Source organism: Strix aluco, chromosome 2, assembly GCF_031877795.1.
Source record: "Strix aluco isolate bStrAlu1 chromosome 2, bStrAlu1.hap1, whole genome shotgun sequence".
In the NCBI taxonomy this organism is placed as follows: Eukaryota; Metazoa; Chordata; class Aves; order Strigiformes; family Strigidae; genus Strix; species Strix aluco.
This window is the reverse complement of record NC_133932.1, coordinates 111,189,011-111,208,753: the sequence shown is the minus strand read 5'-3', so window position 1 is coordinate 111,208,753 and position 19,743 is coordinate 111,189,011. Positions and strand designations below refer to the sequence as shown.

At 44.8% G+C, this 19,743-nt stretch overlaps 1 protein-coding gene across 4 annotated transcripts; it reads left to right on the top strand.

Moving 5' to 3' along the window:
- The first annotated feature begins 706 nt into the window (after positions 1 to 706).
- SERTM1 (serine rich and transmembrane domain containing 1) lies at positions 707 to 19,282 on the top strand. Of its 4 annotated transcripts, XM_074815828.1 has the most exons (4): positions 948 to 1,048; positions 8,150 to 8,248; positions 13,478 to 13,566; positions 18,104 to 19,282. In XM_074815828.1, exon 4 carries the CDS (start codon positions 18,280 to 18,282, stop codon positions 18,601 to 18,603), a length of 324 nt encoding a protein of 107 aa, XP_074671929.1. In that variant the 5' UTR covers positions 948 to 1,048; positions 8,150 to 8,248; positions 13,478 to 13,566; positions 18,104 to 18,279; the 3' UTR covers positions 18,604 to 19,282. The 4 variants fall into 4 exon arrangements, with proteins under 4 accessions (XP_074671928.1, XP_074671929.1, XP_074671924.1 ...); XM_074815827.1 differs by lacking the exons at positions 948 to 1,048; positions 13,478 to 13,566 and adding an exon at positions 707 to 725; XM_074815823.1 differs by lacking the exon at positions 13,478 to 13,566.
- The last annotated feature ends 461 nt before the right edge of the window (positions 19,283 to 19,743 follow it).

Here is a 19,743-nt window from a genome sequence, read left to right as displayed (position 1 = left end):
AGCTCCCAAAGAGCAATTTAAAATGAAGAACAACCTTTTCCAACATCCTTTTCAGAACGGCACATGGACATTAGCCAGACACAAGACTGAGCTGCAGAGGGTGCATTAAACTCCCCATCTGCTCTTCACAGTGCTCATCACTGATTTATAACCCACAGTAAAGTCATCTGGCCAAAAAAATCATAGTGGAGGAGACAAGTGCACCAGAAGCCAGCCGAGCCTTTCCTTCCACAGTGTCCACGGAAGGAAATGTGTCGCAGCCAGCCAGCATTTTCCCAGTATTTGATTCCAGAGTATGTAATATCCATAGGTAAGTCACTCTCTGAATAAACTAGCGAAGCCAGATTTTGCTCTCATTTATGCTACTGTACAGGCATTATCTCAGTTGGTCTTGGCACGACTATTAATTCCCTCCCGTGCAAATGATGTCAAAGCATCCTTGAGGGCCTCAGCAGCTGTCCTGAAAACTTGGAAGAGTTTTCAGAAAGACACCTGCAAGTGTCCACTTCCCAGGGAGCCTGCTTTTCCAACCCACTCCGTTGTGCCCAGCTCCTGGTTGGGGTGCTTCGACCCGACCCTCCGCAGCCTCCCTGCCACTGAGGAGCCTGAATTTCCCAGTTAGATGTAGAATTCACGCAGTCTCTCTTTGGAAAAGGAGCGGCCTCGGGAGCTGGGGAGCAGCACATCTCAGCGGTGTGTGCCGCGGGACAGCCGCGGGATGCCCGGTAAATCCCGCGGACTGTCACCCTCCCAGCACCAGCAAGGCGGAGGGGTCGTCCCCCCCCAGGCTGGGCTGCTGGCAGCGTGTTCCCCGGCCCCCCCGCCCCTGCAGCAGCGCGAACCGCCCCAGCACCGAGCGAAGGGCAGCGGCTGCCCCCGCCCGCTCCGGCCCGGGGCTGGGGGCGGCGGGGCCGGGCCGGGCCGGGCCGGGCGAGGGGCGGGCCGGGGGCGGTGCTGCCTCGGCGGCCGCGCGGGACGGCGGCGGGAGCGGCGCTGGGCCGGGCCGGGCCGGGCCGGGGGAGCGGAGCGGCGGCCGGAGCCGGGCGCGGTGAGCGGGGCTGACCCCGGCCCCGGCGGGACGGGGTGGGGTGGGGTGGGGTGGGGACGGGGGGACCGCGCTGCCGGTTGCGCCTGAGCCGGAGCATTTCGGCGGGGTCTGGCCGTCTCCCTTTTTAAGGGAGGTGGGCACGGTGGGGTTGGGGTGGGTTTTTTCTCCCCCTGCGCAAGTCCCGGCGGTTTGAGCGGAGCCGCGGCGGGGAGCGGCTGGCTCGGCCCGCGGGGGGCTGTTGCTCCCCCTCGGCGGCACCGGGCACCGCTCGCGCTCGCTGTCCGGCGCCGAGCGGTGCCTTCCCGGCGCCGAGCGGGTCTCCCGGCAGGGTTTGAAAGCCGCTGTGCGCCCCGGGAGCAGGCTCTGCCCTCCCCGCCTCGCCGGCTCCGCGGCTGCTCCGGGAGAGCCTTCCGTGTGCCGTAATCAAGGGCATTTGGTTTTCATATGCGTTTAACCTGGGTATGTGTTAGGCCTGAGTTTGCTTGCTCCCGAATGCGTTTCGGAAAGAACCCGGTTTTGCCCTTCCTGACTTCGTGGGTTGTCAGAGTGCTGGAATTGCATGACCGCTTCTTCGTTTTGGGGAAATTGTTTTTGCTGGAGGCAGAGAGGGGAGCGCGCTAGGAGAGCGTGGGAACAGCATCTGGGGGTGCGCTGCTTCTGGAAGGAGGGATGCCGAGAGAAGGGAGGCACAGGTCGGTTTCCATTTCTGAAAGATGCTGCAGACCGGGAATGTGATAGTGCAGAGCGGTGGGTCATCACTGTGCAAGCACATTTTTGGCTCTGTGGGCATAAGCATAGATTGCCACACGTGTGCCCTTTCACATTGTTTGCGGGAAGATGACAGGAAAGGAATTGCTCCCTCTGCAAATAAATTGTAAAATGCCTGTACAATATACTGGGAGAAGAGCTGAGCTTAGACAGCACAACGTGGAAAAAGAAAACAGGATGGATGCACAAAAACGTGCCCTTTCCTTATGTCTAGCTAAAAGCTACAGGCTGTTACAATATCATCTCAGTGGAGGTAATGAAGTTTGGGACAGAAAGCAAGTGAAGAAAACTCTTCCTACCCTTGCAAATGCTAAACAGTTAGTTAGAAGGAAACTGTGAAAATAGTGGTAAAGGGCTGAGCATTTGCCACGTCGATTAACACTTATATAAGCAAAGACAATTAGGAATGCATACTGAGTACTATTAAATTTGATTCTCGGGTAATTACAGAAGAATGGGAGAAACATGAATAGAAGAAATGTATAAAATCTGGACCATATAGGATATACATAGTGCTGGCAGTTTTATTCTGATAAGGGACACAGCTGGAAGGTTGATGTCTGTTTCATTATGATTTTGGTTTTTGCAGTCATTTTGACCCTACTCTGACTTTTCTGTGCCTGAACAAACTGAAACGACGGGCAACCTGAAACCACCAGCCTCCTTCTTTCTGCTATAACGCCTACAAGGGCTTGTCCCCCTTAGGGATGGTTGCTGCTGGTTGTAGATGGGTACTGACTGCCTGCCTTCCCCACCTCTTCCTCAGACTGGGTCATCCACATCACCCAAGGCGGGGGAAGGAGAGGCAGGCATGTCACCCCTGCCTTCCTCATGTTTCCCGGGCTTTCCTCTGCTCCGGCGTGCAGGTTTGCCTGCCTGCAGACTGCTACTTGCTATATCCAGTACGTGCACATTGCTGTCAACAGGAGAAATGCCGCAGGACCTTGAACTGGTGGGGAAGGGGTCCTGGGCTAGTTCAGCATCCAAGTCTACTCTAGTACTATCACCAAGTAAGTGAATGTATGTGTATGAATATACTTGGCTTAGGAAGTTATTGCTGTTTGCATTTTGTTAACCTTTTCAGACATAAAAGGCTGACTGGGATAGCTTGTGTCCGCCAAGTGGCTTGGATCATAATTGGGTCTTACTGGTGCAGCGCAAATTATAAATTGTATTTTGTAAATTCCCCATCAGAGGCAGGAAGCAGTGCAGTTTTCCTCCTGGTGCCCCATCTACGCAGAAGCAGAAGACGAATTAGCTCAACGATAGAGTACATCCAGAAGTTACTGAAAAATCTGGTGTCTCTGATAGGTTTGAGACTTGGAATTTAAATACTAGAAAGTCAAGACATTTTCACCTCTACCTCCTGCTGTCTCTTGCAACCACTCCTCCCCTTGTGTCTTCATGACTGCGGTTACCTCCTTTTCCTGGCTTGCGCAGAGGAAATCCTGTTACAGCATAGTTGATCCACGGCACTGCTGCAAAAACCCACCTCTTAGCCTGCCGCTTTGGCTGCATCTCCCCTCTTTGTCACTCCTGCTGCTGCTCCCCCGTCTCCCCTGCATCGGACATGTCAGTTACAGGCTTCACTTTCGAGTGCCCTCGATAAGTCTCCCCATACGTGATGTACCACCTCTCCTGCTTTACCAAGACATAGCCCCTGGCTGTGCTCTCAGCATCTGTCTCCCTCAAGCTATCACCTTTGTATTATTTCCCTGAGCTTCGCCTTGCGCTTACTTGTAGCTTCGTATAGGCGTCTTGTCCATCATTTCATTAATTTCCTTGATATGTCCCAGCACGTTTGCTTTTGCTGTGATGCCCTCAGTATCTGTCTGGTGAGATGCTGAGACAAGCCCTCACCCATGCTGCCACCATCCCCGTCACTGGAGTTAGTCTGGCTCTGGATTTGAGCACAACAGTGTCCTCTAAAGCTAGGACACCTGAGAGGCAATGTCGCACAGATCGCTATCTAGCACCAGCAGAAGCTCTCCTTCCATAGTCTATGTTATCCTCACTTGCTCTTTTTGGCATTTCAGGTGCAACCCTGCCCCCTTATGCTTACACGATACAGCGTGGTTCACTGCAACTCCCTTTGCAATAGTCTTGTATCTTTGCATAAGTTATTGCAGGCTGTTTTGCAAATAGTGACAATAGGTAAATATTATGCACACAAATACAGATATGATAAGGCTACAGTCTCTTTGTCAAGGGAGGGCATGCAGCCTGCACTGGTAAAATAAGGAATGGCATGAGGAGGGAGATCTTTTCTGTTATACCATTGAGGGAAAACAGAGAATTGAAGGAGAAGGCTGTTTTCTTATGTCTCTTGATAAAGCAGACTGAGGCACCTGAGTCGAGAAGCAGAGTTACAGCGAGAGGAGTTAACTGTGATAGCACATCTATGCCTAAAATTCCCTTGACATTTAAGTTCATAGCACGTAGTTGGTACTGAATCTGCTTTTTTGGGGAGACAAAATTCTGAAACAAAATGATGTATTAACAGATTTTTGTTGAATCAAGTGTACAAAATTCTGTCCTAGCTTTATATTGTGTCTGGATTTCTAAGGAGGTTAAAATGAAATCTGTTTGGCGTTTTCAGGTTTGATATGGACCACATACTTTGTTTTTATAAAATATATTGAAGCCAGTGTGTCAGATGAATTTTACCATTAAGAAAGTGTTTTCTTACTACTCTGGACTCCACTTAACCGGGTCACAACTTAATTACTTAAGGACTAATGACCCCATTGACTAGCAAAATTAAGGGCTGCTTACTGTTCAGCAGAGCACCTTACTGAAGTCTGCAGGGAGTCCTCCCGAGATGGGCGTGGATGTGCCCCCTTGGAGTCTGAGAGATGGAGGCTCTCAGCTACGCTTGTGTGTGCAGCCACCTCTTCTGGCATCAGCCAGGATGCTGTGCTGCACCACTGAAGGGGACAATAGAGACCTTGAATCCATTCACTTCCAGATTTAGCCATATTTTGTCCTAAAACTGTATTCCTGGTAGGTGAAGGAGGTAGCGCCTGATATGTCTGAGGATTTTTGCCCCTTTACCTGGAGGGTTGCTGAACGTGAGGGTCTGAGCCCTAGAAGTTGTTAGCTTCACAGATGAGTGTGATGGAGAATGAAAGCAAGCTCTGATAACAAGGACTGCTTGCCCTGGGGCTTGATATTTTATCTGGTAGGTTTTGCTCTTGAGTAAACGATGTGGAGGAGCTGGAGCACTGCCCCATGAGAAGTCCCTACGGCTTCAGGGAGAGCAAACACAGTGCACAGCCCTCTGCTGCACCTTCCATTTGCCCCCAAGCGTGGAGCCCAGCGCTGGTGTGCTTGTCTCAAATACAAAAGGTGTTTATTGGGAGCCCATGTTAAGAGTCAGGCATGAGTTAACACAGCTTAATTAACTTCTGTTTGTTCTGAGATTAATTGCATCACACACACCCCACCCCCCCTTCCCCCGACACATGCTGGGGGGCATCTTCTCCTGAGAAACTTATCAGTGTTGGTGGGATGCTCCGCACAGCCGCTTGCAGCCTCTGGAAAGAGGGTTAGCAGGAACAGGATGACTCAACCATGAAAGGAGATGGCAAGACAGAAGCAGCTGAAATACTTTCATATACTTGTTCCACTGAGGGAAATGGGTTTTAACTGAATTTATTTGTTTTTAAGCTTCCTTTCTTTTTGCCCTGTGAAAAAGTACATTTCTAATTAAGCAGCCATTCCACCCAACAGTAAATTTTCTCTTCAAACAAAACTTTTGAATTTGGGATTTCAAGAAATCAAACAAGAAGTCATTCCACAAAATGCAGAATTAAGACATCCTGATGCCTGCCGGTTAATTCCTCTTCCCTGGCTAACCTTGCCCTGGACCTCCTTCCAGCCTACTTCCTCCCCACAGGCACCAACAGTCTGCTACTTTGGCAGTGACATTTTAGCGACTGTGTTTCTAAAAGTCAGTTACTGAGATCTAAAGGTATTAGGAGGAACCAAATGGCTGTGTGAACCTTCGTGTCTCCTCTTCCTGATCATCTGCTGTCATTAAACTTTAGGAGCTCAGCTGTCTTTGAGGTTTCTGCCTGGGGTTGAATTGGCTAAAAGTGGCCAACAGAAACAAAAGTTACTCGGAGTGGGAGTAAAGGGAATAAATCTGAGACTGGACACTGAGAAATCAAATATGTCCTGTCACTATGCTCAACAAAGAGCAGGCTTTTGAGCTTTAGTTGTTTGGGGTTTTTTTCAGCAACCTGTAATTTTTCACTGGAAATTTTCAACAAAACTAGGAAATAAATATTTTTAGCAAGCTAACACAGACAAATCAGGAGACTGATTTCCTTGGTGACTGCGTGTCCTTTGGGTGAGATTCAGATTCACACTCCCATAGGAAGCAGGACCAGGGAGGGCCCCATTTCCCCATCTGAGGTCCCAGGTGTGCAGTGATGAGTCTCCATTCCCCATTCACATCCTGAGAGATACAGGGAACAGATACATCCCTGATCCCTGCGTATCTTATTGGCGATGGGAATGAATACAGTGTTTGAGCCAAATCTTGTTGTGCCAGAACATGGTCAGTGTGAGCCTCGGCTGTGGGCTACTGTTGCAGCCGAGACACTGAAAATAGCTGTGAAGGGCTTTAGACTGGTGCAAGAAGGATGAAGGACTGTAGGATACAACTGTGTATGCCAAGGGCTCTCCTGTAGATAAGCTTCTTGATGTTCTGATCCAAGTATTTCTGTGTTCTTCAAAGGTAATTAAAAGCTCAGACCTCTCCATCTCATTGTGTACGCTTGCCATTTGAATATGAATGCACGCATTTAAAGAGCCTTGAGGATGTATTGTGTTTTGCACTGCATCTCTGGCGTGTTTAATCAGCTCAAGATTTGGTAGGCTCCTTCCCTTTGCCTCGCCGGGGACTGAGGCATTGTATTGAACAAGGGCTAAACCGGCAAGGGCAGTGCTCTGTGTATCTGGGGGGAGAGGGACTAAAGAAGATCCTGCAGAGACAAAAGAGAGCTGAAAAAGACGTAAAATCATTTATATTTGTCTTGTCTGAAGATACAGTCCCTGTTGCAGAGATCCGTGCCTCCTTCCCCCAAGAGAGCTGTTCTGAAAGAAACAAAGGGAAGGGAAAGGGTCTCTGCTACGAGCAGACAATACCGAGGGGCGTAGGATCAAGCTCTTTCTTACATGAGGCAGATTTGTCAGAGAAAAGGTATACAGGGGCTGTTGCATCCCCCTCTCCATCCCAGTACCACCACCTGCCTCAGCCTGCTGGGCGAGGTGATGGGGTGCATGCTCTTACATCCAGAGGGTGTGCTGAGTCCATCCCTGAGGAAGCCAACCTCGAGGTTCACCTGCAGCCTCCTTCTGCACTGGGAGGTGGTAAGGAAGCTGTCTGGCTCCCTTGAGGGGGAACATTAGTATAATCGATGTTATCAAAACATTTGGATTTCAACAATGCTGACTTTTAACAGCTGCACTAGATAATTTTCTTTATTGAACTTGGACAGGCTTAAACCATAAGTGATTCAATGATTGAAGGGATGAAAGCAACACAACAATGCATTAACATTCATCCCCAGAGATCTGCTTCTCTAATGCAGTTCAAACCAAATATGCTGAAAGGATGGAGCTCTGAGATGTATAATGATTGTGCAGGAGTCTTTTCTTTCCTAGAGGGGAGGATCTTTTTAAAAGTGGTCCTACTTCTGCTTTAATGTGCATTGTCTGGGATTGTTTCTTCATATACAATTTCATTTGCTTTATTAAAAACAGTTCAGGGGCCATGTTTTATTTTTAGGAGTTGAACGAATGTAGCACACAAAAATCTGCTAGCTGTCCTTGTGCATATACAGTATTCAGTTTGGGGATTTCAGGTAAGTGAACTTAAACTGCAAATTGTCTGAAATAAAGAAAATAAATAAATAATGGTGTGTAATCCAGAAAGACCCGATTCCTGGCAGGAGTCTTTAGGGGATAATGTGAAATGAATGAGTGCAGATACAGTGCTCCAGTGCTTAAAGCAGTGCCAGGGGACAGCAGGCTGTCTTGGTCTTGGAGCATTCTGCAAAAGAAGAGGAGAAAGGTGTTATCAAGGCATGGCTGTAATGCAGAGATCAAGAGAGAGGCATGTTTTTTTGTATTACACATACAGTGCTGTAACTGGACAGCAGAAGGCTGTGGCTAGCAGAAATAAAACACAAGCCAGGATTCCAGTTGGTGTTTTTTTCTGAAATTTCTGGCACTAAGAGCAGTCAAAAATCAGCACTTTTCTTCCCTGTTTTTTATTGATGTAGTTATTACTAAACTCTTCAGCTATGATTTGTTTTTTTATAGGGGCTTTTCCCAGCATGCAGTCCCTTTAGATTTGGGCGTGACAACTAACCACATCCTGCGTGTTGGACGTTTGGTTTGCATCCCTGTATCTTCCTGCTTGTAAGTATTTTATTCATTCTCCTGGCTTGTTTTTCTCTTACTTTTAAAGAGCAGATTCAACTGACAGGCTCTGGGTCTGATCCCAGGTCATGATGTCTTTGCTTTACATTGATATAAATAACTTTATAATCTGCAGATCCGTGGGAAATGTAAATGATACAAGCATTTGATCCTATCTGAATTAATCTAAGTATCCTTATGGCTCTGAGAGTTTCCTTTTCCCAGCCCCACACAAAACCCCAAACAAAATATAATTTGATTTTAACCTGCAATCAAACCATCTGGGCACTTGTCTTCTTAGATTTTAAAAATCATAAATTTAAATCATAATAAAAAATGAAATTATATCATAAATTCAAAGGAAGACTTTGCTTGGTGGCAGGAAATAGTTTTTCCTTTTCCTTGTGTGCATTATTTTATTGTGTCAGTTGATGACTGATCCTGTTTCCCAGGCAGAATGGGTAAAGGGATTCTCTGCTCCTGGAGGGTCCATCTGTAACAGGAAAAAGAAGCATCCTACTCACTTGTGGTCTTTTAATTGCCAAAGGCATTTATGCAAGAATAATAAGAATTAAGGATCATATGCTTGCTAAACTCCAAGTGAGCAGTCATTCTTTGTCTTTCCTATGACATTTTCAATGGAACAAAATGTTGCTCACTTCTTTTCTGTCTAGGGCTACTATCTAATTTAGTTGCATGATGTTAAATTGCTATATTTTTCCAGTCTAGAGCAAATTGCCTTTCAAGGCTGAAGGGTTCCCTGTATGCAAAGTTCATTCAGTTCTTTAGTATGAGCATGCAAGCATATTTTTATTGGCATTGAATGCTTTGTGTTATATGTTATATTAGCTGGAAGGACAATATGTGGTGATGTAGTCTATATGCTAAAGGAAATAATTGTAGAAAATGAAGGCAGTGAGGGGGAAGATGAAAGAATTAAACCAGAAGCTCGCTGACCTTCGTGTATATATCAAATTAGCAAAGGTCATGAGAAACCTTAATCTTTTTAATAGATCTAGTTAAAACTTGCTGCCAGCTTTTGGAAGTAATCACTATGATAACAGAACTTGCCGGGGTGACACACCTTTCGGGGTGAGGAGGTTTCATCCTGGAACTGGCATCACCATATTGCCTGGGAACCTGCACAATCCTCCTCCTGCTCTTCCTGACCTGATGCTGAATGAAGGAGAGGTGGTTCCTGTTTCAGGTTGTGAGGGGATGATGTTGCCTGCTCACTCTTGGCTTTAACTTTCCAAAAAAGCAAAAGAGAGTAGGGAACATACATGTGAGTTCTTTAATAGAGATTATCAGTGTAATCTTTAATTAATGTCCTCTGCCTCCCCTCTCCTACTCCAAAGAGCTGTCTGCCTCATACGGAGCAAGCAAATTTTGCACAGAGACAGAGTACCATTTTGCAACTCATCTCCCTTTCCCAGCCATTTCCTAGCCAGATTAGTGGCCAGTAATTTCAGTGCCATCTAGGATCTGCTAAACACCAGATCCCCCTCACCAGGAGGACAGTCCCAAGTCGTCCATTGTGGACACATTCTTCCACTAGGGTGGGTGTGCTTCTCTGACCTTCATCTCCGTGTCCCCTGGGCACACGTGTGTGCAAGCATGGAAACTGGATCCGCAGGAAGTACAGTGTGCACAAGATAACAAAGCCTGGTGGCCAGAGGCTGCTTCTGCCAGAATCCATGAACATCTGACATGGGCAAGCTTCTTCAGCTGTCCTGCACTGGGTCAGCAAGCAGCTTCCTGCCACGCTTCAGAGAGCCCTCTCTTTTGAAGAAGCCATCTGTTGTACTCATCCCCTGCCTTTCTGTATATGTTGGTCTGAAATCAGCCAAAAGGGTTTAAGTTTATAAGGAAGGAAGGCAGATACAATTAACAGTATATTGATGTCTGACAGAATGAGTGACTTCACCGTTGGAACTGGTGAAGGCAAATTAAGCTCTCCGCTGTTAGGAGTTGTTTACAATAAAGGCTTTTTAGAATATCTTCTACCTGTAAAGAAAGAGTTTATGGGAGATTATGACCAAAATATTAGTTTATATAGCTAAACCCACTGATTTTCTTTTATGTCAATTTCTCTCTCTGCTTAAACATTTTGAAGCCTCTGAAACAGTCAAGATATTTCTCAGTTTGTAGTCACAAAAAGCCAGGAAGGACCAAGAAAACAAAGTGCTTATCTATGGCTGATAAATTCCCAAGAAAATGAATCTACCAGACTTATCTTTGCTTCCTATTCCTCAATTTTTAGGGCTTCAGTGGTTGTGAGTATGCTCCATTAAATTATATTTCACTGAGCCTGGAGAAATAGAGTTGTTGCATCAAGATATGTGGAGAAATACAATACAGGCAACTGAGTGGTAAAGGATTTATGACACTGGGAATCTGAAAAAGCTCTCTGTTTACTGTATGCCATCCTGGAGAGTGCTGCAGTCTCATTTAACATTCACCTTACACTGAACTGGAAGAGTCTACTACTGTCTCAGTGATGCTCAAGATTAAATTATGTATGTTACACATAATTTGGCACGCAGGGCATATACTAATTGATGAGGCCTCTGTCCTGACCATATTTCCATTTTCTGAAAAAATAGGGTTTATGACAGGTGCCATCAAAGGTGCAAACAGTTGATAGTTTTGGCATGGCTATCCAGGCATGATACTGCATGGTACATGGGATTTACCTCTTATATAGTGATAGGTTGCTTAATCCCTCGCCTACCCAGTTTGTCCTGCTTTTGATGAATGCCAATGTGCCTATCTCCCACTTACCATGGGATAAAAGAAAAGATGAAAAACTCTAACTGAGCCTGCCTACAGTATCTGCCAGGTAGCCCTACCCTTGTGTGGTGTTTTAAGCCCAGAGGGCAACGGAGCACCACGCAGCTGCTCCCCCATCAGGGACGGGTAGGAGAAAATAAAACAAAAGGCTCAGAGATCAAGACAAGGACAGGGAGGGATGATTGACCCATTATGGTCACGGAAAAAAGACAGACTCGATTGGGGAAGAAAAAGAACATCAATTTAATTTGAACACCACCACCACTAATTTACCAGTCAAACAGAGTAGGACAGTGAGAAAATACAACCACATCTTAAAAACACCTTCCCCCCACCCTTCCCTTCTTCCCAGGCTCAACTTTGCTCCCAAATTCTCTACCTCCTTCCCCGCAGCAGGACAGGGGAGCAGGAGGGCAGGGGATGGGGGTTGTGGTCAGTTCATCAGATGCTGTCTCTGCTGCTCCTTCCTCCTCAGGGGGAGAACTCCTCACACTTTTCCCTTGCTCCAGCATGGGGTTCCTCTCACGGGAGACAGTCCTTCACGAACTTCTCTGATGTGAGTCCTTCACAAACTGCTCCAACATGGGTCTCTCCCATGGACTGCAGTCCTCCCAGCAACAGACTGCTTCAGCACAGGCTTCCCTCAGAGTCCTCACCTTCTTTGAGAGCAGACAACTGCTCCAGTGTGGGGTTCTCCACAGGCCGCAGGTGGGCATCTGCTCCACCGTGGAGCTCCATGAGCTGCAGGAGGACAGACTGTCCTCTCACCACGGGCTTCAGGGGAGTCTCTGCTCTGGCACTACCCCCCTTCCTCCTCCTTTCTTCAACTGACTTTGGTGTTTGCATAGGTATTTCCCTCACAACTCCTCTTCCCAAGTTCCCCTTCTTAAATATGTTATCACAGAGGCACAGCCACCATTGCTAATTGGCTCAGCCTTGGCCAGAGGTGGGTCTGACTTGGAGCTGGGGGAGCTTCAAGAAGCTTCTCACAGGGGCCACTTCTGTAGCCCCCTCCCCCACTACCAAAACCCCACCTCACACAAACCTACCACACCTTGGAGTAAGAGTGGTTGTCCATACTTGTGATATACTGAAGATGTGAATGGTGGAACAATGCAAAGCTGGAGGAAAATACTTAAATAGTCATTCTGGTTGAAAAGCAAGGATGTACAAATGACAAATGTGTCTAGCAGAGCCTTTCCTTGTGTGCCACCCCTCACATTTGGGGACTAAAGTAGCAGAACAAGGTTTTGCTCTCTTGTATATCTAAAACCAGCAGAGAGTGGAGGCGGAGTCTGTGCCTTCTTGGTACAGTAAGTTGTTTTACTGAAATGTGTGAATCTTTCTAAGCAGTTTGGCCAAGAGAGAAGCAAGGCTGTGTAACTATCGAGTAATAGTGGGAAAATCAGCCGGTGTTGGAAAGGCAGAGTATGACCTGGGGCTTTCAGCAGTGGGGCTGGACTCAATGACTCAGGAAGCCTCCTCAAGACATGCATCCCTGTCCTGGGATTGCAGAGGTGCCTCTGAGAAAGTAATCCATATTCAGCTACAGCACAAAATCTGAGTGCCCGAGCAGACAGGTCCCAGTTCTCCTGTCCCAGGAGTTTTCAGGACTGGTTATTCTGAAAGCCTTCTCCTGTTGGAGTCAGAGTTCCTCTCCATCTCCAGGCATTCAGCGGCATCGCTTTAAATTCAGTCTTTGCCTTAAACCAACTCAGCTTTCCAAAAATAGACAAGGGAAAGGTAGGGACCACTACAGAATCTGAAAACTTTGGCTTCTTAGTTGAATTCCTTGATTGGTTTATAGCTCTCAAAGACAGTGGGTTTATTGCAGTTAACCACTTTCAATTTTGCCATTATACTTTGAAGTCAGTGACAGCATTCCCAGTCACTTTCACAGAATCACAGAATCATCTAGGTTGGAAAGGACCTTGAAGATCATCTAGTCCAACCGTTAACCTAGCACTGACAGATCCCAACTACACCATATCCCTAAGTGCTATGTCGACCCGACTCTTAAACACCTCCAGGGATGGGGACTCCACCACCTCCCTGGGCAGCCCATTCCAACGCCTAAGAACCCGTTCTGTAAAGAAATACTTCCTGACATCTAGTCTAAACCTTCCCTGGCGCAACTTGACGCCATTCCCTCTTGTCCTATTGCTTGTTACTTCGTTAAAGAGGCTCATCCCCAGCTCTCTGCAACCTCCTTTCAGGTAGTTGTAGAGGGCGATGAGGTCTCCCCTCAGTCTCCTCTTCTCCAGACTAAACAACCCCAGTTCCCTCAGCCGCTCCTCGTACGACATGTGCTCCAGACCCTGCACCAGCTTCGTTGCCCTTCTCTGGACACGCTCGAGTAATTCAATGTCCTTTTTGTAGTGAGGGGGCTTTGTGGGACTAGGTTTGGGCTAGATGTTATGATGTTGTTCTATTTAGTTTTCAGAAATGCACAAAACCAATTAGCAAACATGAAGGTGAAGATGACAGCTGGTTTTATTGGGAGTCATTCCTTTTGGAGGATTAGGGTAAGAGAGACAAATGGTTCATGCACTTATCACCTTCTCCCGGCAGAAGCAGGAACCTGAACTGAATCAGTAGCTGTGGTGCACTGAATAAAACTACTTGTGGATCCCCCTCTTAAAGGCTGGGAGGTATGATTTGTGGCATGGCAGAAATTCATGCAGCCCTAGGACTCTATAGCCACATTTCAGACCAGAATGGTGTTTACACCCCTGCCCCACGTCGCTGGCTGAGCCATCCTGGCTGTTCTCTGTCAGGATGGCAACGCTGGAACAGCACCAGGGAACACCGTCAGGGAACAGGACCAGATCCATTTTATTGCTGTACATGTTTTGTACCTTTCCTATGAATACTGCTCCCATGTCAGGACCAGATATGTTCACACACTTTATTATTTTGTTATTTTACTTCAACATGGTCCAGATGGTTGGTAAAAATCCTTTTAGACTGAGTAGGACCTTACACTTTAGGTCCATATTTTTAAATGTGTGATTAAAACAACACAAATTTCTTTTTCTTCCTAAAATATTACCCAAAGAGCCCGTTCAGCTGAAGCTATATTTTATGGTGAGATTCTTTTACACATCACATCACTACGCAGTGTAAGCGAGACAACTAGAATCTGGGCCATAGTCATTTGGAATCAGAGTCTACAGCGTCTCTGATCTCACTACAAAATACTCAGTTAAAAATAGCCCAGTTGACATTGTGAGACCTATAAAGGCTCTGATCTAGCAAAGCACTCACATTTCTGCGTAACTGTGAGGTTCTGATTAGTCCTATTTAAGACCATAAATTTTTCACTAAATTCAAAGAAAGTCCCACACCAAAGTTATTCCTTGTACCAGCGCCAAAACTATTAATGATAAAAGTAGAACGTAGTGGATTTCAAATTTGTGAAGAATTTAAAGGCTTTTAACTTCTGCCATGTTAAAGAATTTATGTGAATTAATTCCTTAAATTATTATAGAGCAATTCATTTAATAATGGATCTGCTTTTCATTATGACAAGTAATCAAGGATAAACATCTTCTATATCAAAGTTTATCCTTTAAAAAGGATAAATTAGCTATAATGCACTTAACTACCTCCAGAACCTGAAATGAACATGTATTGTTCCATTAGTTAATTTTGGATCACTAAATTAAAGACAGTTCAAAAGAAGTATAATCTTATAAGGATCTCTCTTTGTTCAGTCTGTTGTGATTGATTTCACAACATGCAGTAAATACTGTTTCTTGTGGGGCTAAATACTATTAGGGTTATAAAATAGTTTTGGTTTAGTATATTTTATGCATCAGTATGAGTTATATACCACAAGGGTAAGAATATTTTTATCTGGTATTTGCAGATGACGTTTCGTACTGCTGCAAATCTTGTAGGCTATCGGGATGCTTGATGAAGACTACCAAAATCTCAGCAATAAAAGAATAAATGCAATAAATAAACAATAAAACAACATCTGGAATGTAACGTTTTATCCATGGAAACATGATGGATGTGTATGTACTAGTAAATTAATCCAGGCCAGGGCATAGGCCTATCATCATCTCTCCTGCTGAATTAGCAAGCACACCTCCTGGCATGGTTTTGGCCAGCTAGCACCCTCCAAGCAATTCCTGGACATATTTGGGGTTAGGATTGGCCATTATTCATTCCCAAAGGCAGCTGTGATTTGGCAATCCTGTCCATGGGAATAAAAGGGAGTTTAGTCATCTTGATGCAGTGTGCCACACAAGTTGTCCTCTAGACCAGAGAATAGCCTTGACCTGTTTTATTTAGCAGTATAGATGTAGTTCTGAGGTATAGGAAATAAAGTAACATTTAAAAACATAGAATTAGATTCAACCTAGCGCTTAATGTAGTCCTTGTTTACTCAGGCACTTAGGGCTTTTTATGACATGTAGCTGTCGTGGATGAAGTCATGCACTTCACTCATAAGAGAGAAGCAACAATGTGTTTTATTGATATAAGACAGTGAGTTAATAAAGTTCACTGGTAAATGTGACAGTGGTTTAACAAGATTCAATGGCAAGGTACGCTTGAATATTTACTGCATAGAGGACAGGGTCAGACAAAACTGTCAGGGAGACCCTCCCGTTGAGTCATGAGGTTCAGAAAGAACCCCCTTGCATTCTAAACTCCTCAGTTTAGAGAAGTTGTGATGGAAAAACGGTCACCTAAAATAAACCCTTTGTTATGCTGGTAAAACTGCCTTTGAATCCAAGCTCTGTTGTGATTTTTAAAACACAAACCCAAAAATGTCAGAATTCGACCCTTCATTTGGCTTTGTAGGAAACATGGAAAATGGGACTTTTCTGGAGCTGGATCCTAGGATCCAATCCTAGTCCAAGAATCAGTGAATGGCTTATGTCTAAAGGATTATATATGTGCACAATCAATCCATTATATCACTTAGTTAGGATTTCAAAGTTTAGCATGCTATTAATCACTTACCGAGAATGTATTGTGGCAAGGAATCTCTCAGTCTTGAGGTGTCCCTACTCAAGGGGAAGATACTGGTGTGCAGCCCGCTGCTGTGCAGGAGAGCTCAACAGGCTCTGGGCTGTCCACTATTTATGGAGTAAGATGATTGACTTACAGTCATATTTGCATACCAGCCGTATTTTCGCTGGCGCATGCTCAACTAGCCCTCAGCTATTGTGGTGTTATCTGTCTCCCCCAAATCCACTTTGAGCCGGATGCAGCCATCACGACCAGACACATCCCTTACGACCGCCACTGGTGGTTAGCACTTGAGCAAGGTTATGGGCAAGGTTGGGGTGGGGGAGAACACACTGCCACAATAGAATAACCTCCTACATTTAATTTACAGTGCAGAAGAGCAGTGGGTAACTATGCAAATAACTTCAGTGGCTGCAAAGCAAACTTCTTAGCATTTTTCAGTGGGTGTCTGCAAGCCTTCTGTGTTCTCAGAGAGGAAACAGCACCAGCAGAAAAGTACCTTAACCTTCTTAAGCATCTTTAGTTCAGGTTGGGGCTTTTGTGGTCACACCTAGTGTCAAAAAGCATCAGCCTCTTGAAGAAAGGTACTTTATTTAAGTTAGCAGAGGTAGCATGTTTAAAGGAAAATTATAAGGCAGACCATTGCTGGGAACAGTGCTGAGACACTCTCATGGAAACACAGAGACACTTGGCAGTTGTGTGACATACAGAAGGTGAGACCCCAGACTGGTGCATCATTACTTCAAGGGGCTGATTCTGTCTCTCTGGCTGATGCTGACAGTGTCTGCTCTCCCTATCACCATGAAAATCCGTGGGATTTTCCTCAAAGCCTCTAACTGTGAGTTAGAGATAATAGTATTGAACTGGGACCACAGGATGAGGCCAAAAGCAAGGTCAGGATGAGATGCTGGGAATGTAGTTCTGTATGGATATTGTCTTCCTCCTGGGAGGAAAGCTTGTCGCCTTTCCTTGTGGTGCCTGAGTATCTGCAGTGAGAGGTTGACCATGGATGGATGGATAGGAAGATTGCATGTGGATGATTATATGCAGAAAATGAGCTTCATTTCCTAGCCACTTGTACCTTGCATTATCTGTTTTACATCAAAACGGAGGCAATGGGTTACACCATGTAATTCAGCTACAGCACGTCAGCTTTTTACAAGCAATTCCCCATCACCAAGCCTTCTGTTATGCTTCCAGACTGCACCTGGGGACTAACTACATTTGTTTAAAGAAAAGCAGCTTAGCATATCCTGATCTGCTTGTCCTGTGCTACTCTGACCTTTGCCAGCACCTGAGCTTCCAGTTTCCAACACAAAGTGGCTGGAGGCAAAGCTTTTTCAAAGATGGGATCTCTTCCCTGTTAGTGTTTGCTGCCCTTAAATAGTCCCCTCGCATTTGCTGAGCTGCCAGGGCTGCCTGTTTCCTCAGGATTTTGCTTGTAAAATTTTTGAGTAAAATTGTAAAATGCTTGATTTTGCAGTCAGAAGCTGCAACACTTCACTAAACCATGTCTGCCATTGAGGTCCCTATGGCAGCATTACAGCGAGATGCATTTTGATCTTTGAAACCATTTGATCCATTTTATAAATATATAGTAAGAAATCAGGTCTGGCAGATTTTCTCATTCTGGGTACCTCTGAAAAGACAGTGTGGAGTAAGTGGCTAATGGATTTGTCATCCCTCACGGTGCTGAGCTGCCTTGCTTACCTAGGTTGAGGAGCTGAGGTCTTGAGAGGGTTTTTTCATTCCTTGACTAGATTTTTTCCACAAGACAAATTTGGATTCCAATGTCTGTCCCATATAAAGTATATTTTTGATTGTGCTGTTCCTCCATTAAACAACTCACGGTGGGGAAGGGTCAGTTTTAATTCATCAATGGGTAGGATTTTTCCTAATCCCTGCGTTTTGGAAAATAAAGATATAAAGATAGTTGTTAGCTAATGCTTTAAGAATTTCAGCTTAGTGCTAATGAATAAGAACTTGTAACTCTTAAGAACTAGATTGTATCAGGTGCACAGTAAATCACATTATCTGCTAGTAAATTAATCTTGCTTTTTTTTTTTTTCCTTGCAGTTCTGAAGGATACAATCTTACATTGTCCTGGACAAAGGATAAATTTGATCACTGCCTGACTTGTCATCTCTTCGTTGTGATGGAAAAATGGTCGCCTAAAATAAACCCTTTGTTATGCTGCTAAAACTGCTTTTGAATCCAAGATCTGTTGTGATTTTTAAAACACAAACCCAAAAATGTCAGAACCCGACCCTTCATCTGGATTTGTAGGAAACATGGAAAACGGGACTTTTCTGGAGCTGTATCCCACATCCCTTTCAACTTCAGTAGATTCATCACCTGGCCGTTTATCCAACGTCTATGTCTATGTTTCTATATTCCTTAGTCTTTTAGCTTTTCTCCTTTTGCTATTGATCATTGCACTTCAGAGGCTGAAAAACATAATTTCTTCCAGTTCCTCCTACCCAGAATATAATAGTGATGCTGGAAGTTCTTTCACTAATTTAGAGGTTTGTAGTATTTCTTCCCAGCGCTCTGCTCTCTCAAACCTTTCTTCATGAAACTAAATGAAAGGAAAAACATGGGGAATGGAAGAGCTTTGTCTAGTTTCTTGGGGAGGTAGTGCATGCAACATTTGCCTTAGAAGACTATTATGAAGAGGTGGCTTTTAAAGTTTCTTTAGTTTTTTTCCTTTCCTTTTCTAGTCTTCATTTCCCCTTTTACTAATGTTCTTTTTCATTTTGGACAATGGATAATGACACCTGATCATCGTTTCATGCCTGTAATAGTGATGCTGTCCTTTTCTCACTCATATACGGTGTTCATTAAGAGTATTCTTGCCACACTGTAATACAGTTCTAACTGGATGTGCCATTTTTCTGCTCTAGTTGTGACCCCTTCCCTGGTTTTGTATCAGTAATATGCTGACTACTTTTCTTTCCCCTTTTTTAATTAGATAAATACTTCTGGATGAAATCCCAATTGCAAAAGTATAAAAAAATCAGCTTAAATGATGAATATTAGGACAATTTAAAGTTGTTGGTATTGTTTCTTTTTTTAAAAAATTTCACATCTTTTTCAGTATTTATTGATGTTTATAAAACACAACTAAAATCCATTTCTTGAAGAATGTTGCTTTTGTTTATCTGTACTCCCAGCTTGTTCTGTATAGAGTCTCTGTATTTCAGTTTTTGAGTCTCTTTGTTTAACTTAGTAAAGCAACTACAATAACGATGCTCACTGCTGAATGTGTGGAGGTATGTTTGGACCCCGTTACATCTCATTTGCCCAATGACTCATTCCTCCTGGGAGCAGCTTTTGCTACTGAATCACAAATACCACACAACTCCTTCGCATCCTTCGCTGATACTGTAGCTTATTCTTACTGGATACCAGTACAAACCAGTGGTTTCTCTTAAAAGATCTGCATACAACAACTATAGCTAGCAACTGAATGGCTCCTAAATGGTCCTTTAGGCACAAGATGTTTGTACTCATGCACAGGGACAGCAGAAATTGCTTGTACTGGTGAGGACTTTCTGGGCCAGATTTTGTCCTGTAATTTCATAATGCACGCTGGGGTGGAGGGGGGACACAAGGATCTGTGTAATCAGAGGCCAGGCAGACCTGTGCTCTGACCCTCAGGAGGTTCAAGGTTACCTTCAGAGGGTAGGTAAAGATGGGATGGAAAAAATCAGTGG

Coding starts and splice junctions, on each gene's coding strand:
- SERTM1 (XM_074815827.1), top strand. CDS start 18,280: ATGTCAGAACCCGACCCTTCATCTGGATTTGTAGGAAACATGGAAAAC.